The sequence below is a fragment of the Arachis hypogaea genome, chromosome 13, assembly GCF_003086295.3.
Source record: "Arachis hypogaea cultivar Tifrunner chromosome 13, arahy.Tifrunner.gnm2.J5K5, whole genome shotgun sequence".
NCBI classification, from domain to species: domain Eukaryota; kingdom Viridiplantae; phylum Streptophyta; class Magnoliopsida; order Fabales; family Fabaceae; genus Arachis; species Arachis hypogaea.
In genome coordinates, this window is record NC_092048.1 from 5,784,554 (window position 1) to 5,795,400 (window position 10,847).

At 32.1% G+C, this 10,847-nt stretch overlaps 1 protein-coding gene across 2 annotated transcripts; it reads right to left on the minus strand.

The window, feature by feature from the left end:
* Nucleotides 1–242: 242 nt before the first annotated feature.
* On the minus strand, nt 243–6,532 carry LOC112736739 (signal recognition particle 9 kDa protein). Of its 2 annotated transcripts, none has more exons than XM_025786316.3 (7): nt 6,148–6,532; nt 5,992–6,054; nt 4,436–4,567; nt 3,528–3,622; nt 3,250–3,318; nt 978–1,071; nt 243–531 (listed from the first exon to the last, which is right to left on the minus strand). In XM_025786316.3, exons 4-7 carry the CDS (start codon nt 3,597–3,599, stop codon nt 455–457), a joined length of 312 nt encoding a protein of 103 aa, XP_025642101.1. In that variant the 5' UTR covers nt 3,600–3,622; nt 4,436–4,567; nt 5,992–6,054; nt 6,148–6,532; the 3' UTR covers nt 243–454. The 2 variants fall into 2 exon arrangements, with proteins under 2 accessions (XP_025642101.1, XP_072069184.1); XM_072213083.1 differs by having other exon boundaries at nt 4,436–4,528; nt 6,148–6,432.
* Between the last annotated feature and the right edge of the window lie 4,315 nt (nt 6,533–10,847).

Genomic DNA, 10,847 nt, shown 5'->3' on the forward strand with positions numbered 1-10,847 from the left:
TCCTTTGTCGGGTAACCCGACCCACTTCCACCCCTAAATGCAAGTCACCCGTGAAAAGGCATGCAGGAAAATATGGTTTGAGGTAAAAAGTAAAAAACATGGCATTTAGAACTAACCACCAAAGTTATAGCTATTATGCTGCTCCCTCCATTGCCTTTTAACATCAATGCGAGAATTTATCAAATTTTCATTGTAACAAAAAAAAAAAAAAAGGAAAATATAAGTTTTAATGACAGTAGCAATGGTAAAGGTGATACGGATTTTTCCAGTGCATTGAAATGATTTTTAGTGAAACCATAAATAGTTTAATAGTTGAGTGAAAAAGAACCTAGAAGACAAAATTCGGTTGAAGTGACAAAGTATTGCTGTATCTGTCTGGAAAAGGGTAAAAATGCTACAACAATTTTTATTTCAAAAAATTCATCAACACTATTTTCATTGCCACATACATGAGCTATTGTTTCCTTCCTCTTCCTCTTTTGGTCGGTTGTGCATCCGTTTGTTCTTTGCCAGTGACTTCTGATAAATCCACTGCAAAATTAGATCATTTATTTCATTAGAAAAGAGTAAGAAATCGTTTCTATAGTCAACATTAGACAATGGAAAGAACATGGTGGTAATGTAAGAAACAAAGATGTTGTGGGGACAAAAATATGTCCGGAGAAGAATACCAAGATAAAATTGTCACTATTCTACCATCCCACTATCTCTGTTTTTTTTTTTTTTCCCAAGATAGAAACCCAACACCAACCTTGTGTAACCAACACAAGCCAAAGACAACTATTCTCAACAAAGGGTTTAAGACTCCATTTAAGCTCTACTAACTATCTTGTGACATTTACATGGTTTTAACATTTATAGCACTAAAAGGAAGACTATATCAAATTCATTTCCAAAACAAATGTCTCTTGGTCTCTCTGCAAATTTGTTGTAAAGTATACGGTATCCTTATCGACAAAGCAGAACAAAGGAATTACCTTCTGGTCCCCGGGCCATCAAAGTAAAGAATATATTGTTCAGTTTTTCCATTTTCTTGGCCTCTTGTGCTTGATCAGTCTTATACTTCAGACACTGGTCAAAAGAACAATCAACTATGTGAAATGTGAAGGAGACAGCAACGGACAATATAGAAGAGAAGTTCTTGTTCAACTTCAAGTGCAAAGAATATGTTGACACATTAGTGACAAACAATATATTCTATTCGAGAAAAAAAAATCACCGATGCAAAGAATCACACCTTGCTTACTTGTAGGTACCCTACAACAAAATGCAAGTCATGAATTATGTAACTTTGAACAGCCTCCAATGAGAATTCTCAACTTGATGCGAATGAGGTTAACATAAAACATGATAGAAATGCCAATAATGGATTTGTCATCCATCACTAGTTACCAAAAGCAAAAGGAATATAAAGATTTATAGTGTATCCCTAAATCAATACCGCTGAACAAATTCCTCCACTAGTGGAGATTCCCAGAGATAGCATCATGCTGTTATCCTTGGTATAAGGCATGAGATGCCATATAAAATCTAGTTGGTGGTGTAATGGCATAAATTAATTTGTTGTTACTCTTCAGTGTATCACAACATTCTCCTAGTTTTAACCAGTTTTTAGCATTGCAGAAAGTGAGGTTGCACTCAGAATCCTACAACACAACTCCTAAGTGTATGTTTTTAAAAATAAAATAATTTTGAGGATTGACCATGATATCATCCAAGATCTTATTTTAGGTCAGTCCACTAGCTAGGGTATTAGATAACTAGTTCATTGTCTCATTCCTCATTTTTCTTCAATCAGTTGGCATATGTCACATGCTAACCATATCACTTTATATATCAACCTAGAATCTCTTAACATCATCGATCACAGAGATTATTAGATTATATTAATAATTCTAGGTGCTCACTACTATTGAGCGTCTCTGATTTTTGGTTTATTTTTTCTTTCATCTTATAAATCACGGAAGGGACATATCACTTTATGTGTTTAATTTTAAATTGTGGGAATCTTGCTTCCTACCTATGTTGCTATAATAATGAACAATCAACAAATGCTGATTATTCAGATGAAACAAGACAGGAATGTGTTTTTATATTAACTCAAATTTTAATTGTGGATTTTAATTTTTGTTTTTAAGAAAAAAAGCTCAAGTTTTAATTCATTGTAGTCATGAAAAGGAAGGGTTTAAATTCTTAATTATGATTAAGACAAAAGGGTTTAAACTCTTAGGAGTATGTTTTTAAAATAAAATAGAAGTAATAAAGCTACAGACTCGTAGACAGAGAAGATATTTATATCCTGAAATGGATATACTTGAAAGAAGCTAAATCCATGAAAAATAATGGAAATCATCACTGGTTGTTCAATCAACTCAAGACCTTAACCTTGAACGAACATGGAGTTTTAACTTGTATGCCTTCTCAAATCCAAAATCCACATTTTACTTTATATATATTGCAAGCAATAATATCATATGGCACATCTTACATTTGAGGGGAAAATAACAAAAAAAATAAGGGAGCGCGCGCTCGGGGTGTGGGAGGAAACAAAATTAGCTATGCTCATGGCCACTGGGCAAAATAGCACCGGAAGAAAACTCTAATTTTCATGCAGATTAATTTGGCAAAGTACCAGTAGAAGTATTCCATGGGTATTTTTTCTATTTTATTAATGAAATATCCCACAGGTATGTTATATTTGATTTTGTAATAGCCATTAGGAAGCTAAATATGTGTAAGAAGTGCGCCGAGCAATTAACTCATGGATATAGCGACAATATCAATAAAAAATGGTTTCCCAGAAATTATTTATTCATCATGCTTATTTAACAATGGAAGCTAAATACAGAAAAAGCACACTTTGTTTGATGCAATATAAGCAACATGGAACTCAAGAAGAGTAAGTTATACTATATCATTAGCAAAATAGAGCATTCATGATTAATTAAAAATTGAAAAGGAATGTAAATAGATAACTAATAACATTACAGTTTAAATATTAAATATAAACCTTCAAATCATCCATGAATAGATTGAAAAAAAAACATATTTCAAACTACTCTTCATTAAATGACAACCAAAACAAATAAAGCTAAGAAAGAAAAAAGGTATTGTAAAATCAATCTGTATAGTGCTCGTGAAATTAAGGTTTTGTCCAACAACAACAAAGACAGCATTCAACCTTAGAATCCATCACATTCCAAAACCAAACACATACTAATCATTGATTAGGTCTATAAGAATTATTACCTCCCGATTATCTGTGACCTTGAGTACCAATTTGCCATCACAGTGCCTGTACTTCATGACATACCGCGTCTACATCACAAATTCAACCCAAGATTTTTCAGCAAAAAAAAAAAGGATATGATACACAACTTGGGAGGGTGTTGAAAGCAAAATATGAGAAGGAAATTTAACGTTTAAGTAATTGGAGTTAACTGAATTTGATTTTATTGTATCTATTTTCTGGGCAACATAATAGCTGTACAGACATAAATAATCTGACAAGGACCAAAGTTACTTACAGAGTCAGGATCAGCACGGAAGAGCTGAACAGATCGTTCAACAAACTCGTCCCATGATGTTATGTAAACCATTTGATTGCACACACTCAACACACCTGGAATTCACAAATAGTACAAATTTTCAGATGCATTGTTATGTTGAGACCCAAACTAGAGGTGTCAGAGATCAGCCTTCCTGATCGGTTTAAACCTGCAAGCCAATCAGGCCCGTCTTATAAATTATAATATCTACTAGAAGGCCCATACATGACCCGGCCACAGGCCTAAACAGGCTCAATAGTCCCTTTTTTTTTATTCTATGCACTTAGGCTTGGTTTCATAGTCCTCTCTGATAAGGTGCTCCTGGCTATGAAGCAAAAAAGCTAATTGTGTTTCATAAACAAAAAATCAGACATTTTCGCCCCTAGCTTTAAAATGTCATGAATGTTACCAAAAGCCACCATAGGAGCTTTTCAGACTAGCTCGCAAAATATTTAAAAATACAAATATAACATTAAAATTTAATAAAATCCAAATTTATGTTTTAATTCAATAGATACTAAGTCCAGAGACAACACATGACCAAGACAAGCAAGACAATCCGCCACCCTGTTACTCTCTCAATACACATGCTAAACTCGCACAACGTAGCAGCAACATAAGAGATCCACAACCAAGCAAAGAAGCATGAGGATGATGACCTTCAGACCTTGGGTGCGAGTTAAGATCAATTAAATGGCTACCAATTCATATAAAAATGTAGACACGTGATAATAAAAAATTTATTATATTATAATGATTATAATTATTATATTAACAACCAAAATCACAGTGATAATCTCCATCACAATCAAAGTGAAGGTGAATACAGAGAAAAGAAATCAATAATTGGAGGAATAAAGGAATCGTGAATCCAAATAGAAGCATACCAGGATATGCGGTGGGATTGGGCGTTGAAACAGTGACGAAGACGAATAGGGTTAGAGGTTTTCTCTTCTTTTCTCTTTTCTCTTTTCTCTTTTCTGCCAGAGTAGACACGCAAACTTAATTGGAGCAAGGTTCTGAAAACCGAAACGGTCATCGAATCGTTTTAGTTACCGGTTCACTAGTTTATTAGTCCAACTGGTTCAACCGAAAGAACCGTTTTATAATAAAATAATAAAATAATAAATAGAATATAAATAAACCCACTAAAATATAATTATAGTATAATATGAACCTTAAAATATCATCCAAATTTAAAGTACTATATCAACCAAAGTCTTTTAATCTTATCAAAGTACAAACTCAAAAGTCAAATAACAATGAAAATGTCCAAACAAATATTCATTGAATTAACTAAACCAGCAACGAATATTCGGTCATCTACTCATTAAGGTTTTCAGCACACTTTTAACAAGTTTGTCAGCACAAAAGTTAATAAAAATTAACAAGCTTTTCCAACCAGATATACACCAACGTAATTTTAACAAAGTTTTCAGCGCAATTTTAACCAAGATTAACAAGATTTTCCAGAAATTAACAAGGATTGTCAAAAAGCTAATCATTCAATATAATTTCTAGAAAAAAAACCGAAGAACTACAACAGCAAAATAAAATGTCCAAACAAATATTCATTGAATTAACTAAACCAGCAACAAATATTCAGTCATCTATTCATCAAGGTTTTCAGCTCAATTTTAACAAGGTTGTCAGCACAAAAATTTTTTCAGCGCAATTTTAACAAAGATTAACAAGCTCTTCCAGAAATTAACAAGGATTGTCAAAAAGCTAATCGTTCAATATGATTTCTGAACAAAAAAAAAAAGGGAAGAACTACAACAGCAAAATAAAATGAAGCAAAAATGAAAAAATTCAAATGGTTCAAAGCAATGAACTATATTAAGATTTAACAGTATTTAAGTATCAATATATCTATCTCTAAGTAAAGGTAGTTATTTTCTTCAAAACATTGAAAGTGAGAATGCATAATCAAAAACAGCATTCAAGGATTGAATTGGAAGAGATCATGATCACATTATTCTCAAGGTCTTCATTGCTTTTTAATCTTTACCCAAATTCCATCAAATTTCAAAAATACCAAATTACCAATTGATACAGAATAAAGATATTTATATTCAAAAGAGGACTAAGCTATGGCATCTCATTTTGTTAAGGCAGTGCATTATAACTAGCAGTAGGAATGTATTTAGCATGAGATGGAGGAATCTCAAATTGTTTGTATTCAGCCAACCAGGGATGAATGCCCATGCTCATTCAGAAACACAGACACAAAAATTAACAGTGTATGTCATCAAAACCATGGTCTTATTCACCAGTCTTTTAAGTTGACTATGTCACCAATACTAAGTAATTTCTGATCACAGGATGCCAAGTTTCTAAACTGACATACATTTATAATAATCTCTTTAATTGGTTCCGAATCCAGTATACAACAAATGCGCCAAAAACATTTGCATTGAATCAAGATGAGTAAAGTTGTTACCTAAATCCCAAACTTGAAATTTAATGTTGTTATGTTGGAAAGTTTCAAAATTAAACCCGATTGCTGCATCAAATTGTCAAATCAAAAAATAAATCCGTCAGTCACGACACAGAAGCGCGTATAAGCAGTTTGAGCAGAGTATGATGGAGAGCGGACCGGTGTGACGGACGACGGCGACCAGGCGACGAGCACGACGAGGGATGGCAGGCGAAGCGCGACTGAGCAGGATGAGGGGTTGGAGCACGACGATGACGAAGAAGCTGGCGATTGGCGAATGATGAGAGGGGCTGGAGCACGACAAACAGACGAAGATCTTGAGTGCGACGGACGGCGATAGTGAGAAGAACGGTGGCGGCGGTGGAGGAGGCTAGGGTTTCTCTTGAGGGAAGAGCTCTGAAGGTTCTTTATTCTGAAGTTAAGGTGAGATTGTGAGAAGGCTGCACATTAATCGGATAATATCCGCATATCTGTTGTAATTATCCGCGTTCGATTCGAATTTTGTGGATATTATTCAATCTGCACTATGGTAAGATTGGATTGCGGATTTGGCAGTTATATCCAGGATCTAATTCACAAATTTGTATATCTGCACATCTTATATAAATAGTATAGTTTAAGAAAGTAAACCTTAATGTGATATAAATTTTAGTGTGTTATTTTATGAATTTTATGATATTTTGTTTTTAATTTTTTATGTTATACTTCAACTTAAAGTGATTAAACTTAAATCTTGTGTTATTATTTTATTTTTATTATTCAAAAGAACTTTTATTGATAATATTTTAGAAGTAAATAGGCTTAAACAGGTGAAAAATGAATTTTTTGGATTTTTTTTGTAAAAACAGCCAAACAAAATCTTAAAATATTATTTTTGAATTATGCGGATATACCCGATATCCGATCCGATCCGCATACTTGCGAATCGGTTCGGATCCAGCCTGAAAAAAATGCGAATATCGTATCCGATTCGATCCGATGAGTGCAGTGCGAATCGAATAGAATTTTAGGCTATATCCGATCCGATCCGATTCATGTGCAGCCCTAATTGTGAGAGTGAAGATAGGAGAACGAGAACCAGTATTGCTTAGTTCGAAATCAACCCTCAAACATTTTTAAGCCGGATAATTTAATCTTAAGAAAATTAATACAAGAAAACATATTTTCAAAATGTTATTATGGTGGATTAATCACTTCAGTCCTTTTTTCGATAGAATAGTTACTTAAATTAGTTTTTAAAGATTTTAAAAATAGTTGGGTTACACATCAAAAAAAAAATTTATTCAAATTCATTCAAACAGACCTAGAACAAAAACACCCAATTTCATTAAATGAAATGTGTATACACGCATGGAAACTTTCCCACTCAAACATTATCATTCGCGTTTGAATATGAAACAACGTTCATTCTTCACACTTAAAATTGCTACTGAAGAATTTTAAATTTCTCTCAAAATTTCTCAAACCACGTTTGTTTCTGCGAAAACTACTGCTACTGAAGAATCCGTGAAACTTTCAAAAGGAAGAAAAAAAAACAAAAATAAGAACAGAGACTCCAAGGTATGAGAAATACTATTGTTATAATGTTCATTTAATTTCTTGTGTTTCTCCAAGTTCGATTTAAGGTTTAGTGGATTGAGTTGCTTGGTTTAGTAGATCGACTTATTCTGATTCCATTTTTTTCCGTAACTAGGACATATGAATAGAAATGTGGTTCTGATATATAATTCAGTTCATCACTTACTTTAATTGAGTTCATTTGCATGCAGAAATATTTTCTCTTGATGATTGAATGTTTATCACGTTTTATTCAAACATGCATAGAATTCGGTTCATTGGAGTTGGTGATTTACATTCACTTTATTGTTAAGTGTTCACTTGAGTTCATTTACATGTAGAAATATTTTTCTTGATGATTGAATGTTTATCACGTTTTATTCAAACATTAATCAAATTCGGTTCATTGGAGTTAATGACTTGCATTCACTTGATTGTTAAGTGTTCACTTGAGTTCATTTGCAATCAAAAAATGATTTGAAATGTGCTTTTCTTGATGATTGAATGTTTATCACATTTTATTCAAATATGAATAGAATTCGGTTCATTGAGAATCTCAGTTAAGTTCACTTGATTCAAATATGCATGCTTGTGTTTGTCGATGTATTAAGTGAAGTTCACTCTGTAACTATTGTTATTAAGTAATTTCTTTCAATTAAATTGTAGGAAGAAATTAATGCATTCAGGTATGGTCCAACTATTCTCCTCCACAAGATAAATAAATTGAAAATCCAAGGATTGGGCATCTGAAGTCATAAGACTTCTAAAGCCATTCGCTGCCCTCTCAAATCCTTTTTGTAAATTCACATCTTGAGATATAGACAATAAATAAGTTATAGTTTCTTTAACTCGGTGTAAGGAATTGTAATTAACATTAATTTGATTAACTCGTTGTAAAAAAGTAAACACTTCTTTTTTAATGTGTATATGTGAATGTTAATATAGATATCAATGTTAATGAAAATCTTTATATTATTGTATATATCTATTGGAACTATTTGGGCTGCTATTTTGAATAAATATAGGTTCATAGTAAATCGATTCAAGGTATTTATCAAATATCAAGAGTCCCAAAAACATAAATGAACCGAAATTAATGCACTAAATGAAGCAAAAAAAGTGTATATATCACTATTCAATTTCAGAAACACCTAAATTCTTTGACATAACACAATTGTAGAAAGCTAATTTGAAAAATAAAAAAGTGACTATTCAATAAAGAATATCATCAATCAGAAATTAACCCTTCTATAACTTTAATGAACCTAACAACTTTGGACGTCCTTCAATTTATGTACATAAATCCTGGCTAGACAGGTTATTCTGGTTGAGGGGTTTGTCTTTAAAGTTGGAGATATCTTAAATTTTTACTTCCCCTCTCTACTACATACAATTAGTTGATTCTTAATCTCATCTCCCTCCCGAGTCGTGTTTCTTATTTTGGTAGAAAAACCGGCAAATTTGGAATAATCTTTGTAGAACTTTTCAGCTTCTTCCAGTGTCTTGAAAGTCATCCCAACCTTTGGGATAAATTATTCATCCACAACAAATCTAGAGTGCATAATGAACCGAAAATATTATTAAAGTGAAACCATGTATAATACTAAATGAACCGAACACTATCTATTATATAAATTCAAATTCGAACACCTACCTGCTGAATGAACCGAAAATATAAATCAAAGCGAAAACAATGTACCATGCTAAATGAATCGAACATTGTCTATATAAAATTGAATTCAAAACACCTGCGTCTAGAATTTAGAGATTATCAATTCAATTCAATTCAGAACACTTGCGTCCATTCAATTCAATTCAAAATTGAATGATCCAAACCTTGTCCACTTGATTTGAATCAGAAGAATAATCCAAATCGCTCTCCTTCAACTAATTTGAAGTTGAATCATTTATTATTTTTATAAATTCTATGCAGATCGAAGAAGAATAGCTGGAAGATAAATGTAATGCAGATTGAAGAAGAAAACGAAGAACAACAACAAGGAGCAGAGAAGAAAATGAAGAAGAACAACGAAAGCAGAGAAAAATGAAGAAGAAAATTGCAATGCATATCAAAAAAAGGTTTACGTTGAGAAAGAAGTTTTACGTAATTACGTTAATAGGGGGAGAGGAGGCGCGCGAGCATACAAAATTACTTGGATGACTTGGTTAGGGTTATTGCATAGATGTGGAGCATTATTGTTTTAAAAATAGATATTCTAGTCTCTAAAAAAATTAATCATTGTTTTTTTTTGTCAAACATAATAGTCTTTTGTTTATTTTCTAATGTAATTCACTAATGAAAAATTCTAAATTGGCACACAAATTTACACACGTAATAATTAAGTAGATGATACTAAAAATTGTCTTTTTTATTTAAAATAAAAATTCTATTTGTAATAAAAGATAACACTAACATATTAATACCCTATTTCTGTTGAAAATAAACAAAAAAACTAAACGATGCCATTTTTTAAAATCAACTAGGTCCCTGTTCGGTCTAACTGATTGGGAGATTCAACAATTTTTAAACGGTTTTTGAATTAGTTGTTTTACTTATTAGACCGAGCCATAGAAACTTCTAGTTCTTGGTATAATTGGCCAATCGGACCGATTCGGTCTTATTTTCAGAACTACGAATTAAAATTTCAAGACTTGAGGTCAGACTTTAAAACTCCTTCGTTAAAAAAAAATGTATGTTGAGTTTTTTTATAGGCCCCATACAGATGGGATAGGCCATACAATAGTGTTTTGGCATTTGGTTATCACAACTCATTTTAAGTTAGAGTCATGAATTTTGCTAGAATTAGGTTTCAGCCCCGCCTCAATACCAAGAAAAATTTTGCTAGATTTTTAAACTTTAGTAGGTTTTGAAATAAAACTAACACAGAACAAAAAGAAAAAAACAATAGAAAACAAAAAAGTTTAATATTACTAAATATATTAAAAATAAAAGAAGAGTGAACAAAAATATACATAAAAATTTACACGAAAGATACAATTATGCCTTAATCACGTGTATATACGAATCCTATATTTTGGTAGAGGTATAGGCGGTAGTTAGAGTGTTAGGGATTTTGATTATCTAAAGTTTGAATTTCACTTTAGAGAGTAAATATGAGAGAAAAATTATTTAAAGATAAAAAATTACACTTTACCTTCTAAAATCTAAATTTAAAATTTAGAGGATCCAAATTCAAGTGTTAGACCCAGTAGAGTAAATTAAGGACTATTAGAAATGACTGCAGTGAACCAGGCATGATTAAGGTAGAAGGTAAGACACCTTTTGGAGTATCAGGTGTGGA

Coding starts and splice junctions, on each gene's coding strand:
- LOC112736739 (XM_025786316.3), bottom strand. CDS start 3,599: ATGGTTTACATAACATCATGGGACGAGTTTGTTGAACGATCTGTTCAG. Junction 1,072..3,249: donor AGGTCACAGATAATCGGGAG/GTAATAATTCTT, acceptor TCTTTTGACCAG/TGTCTGAAGTATAAGACTGA. Junction 532..977: donor GATGGCCCGGGGACCAGAAG/GTAATTCCTTTG, acceptor CTAATTTTGCAG/TGGATTTATCAGAAGTCACT.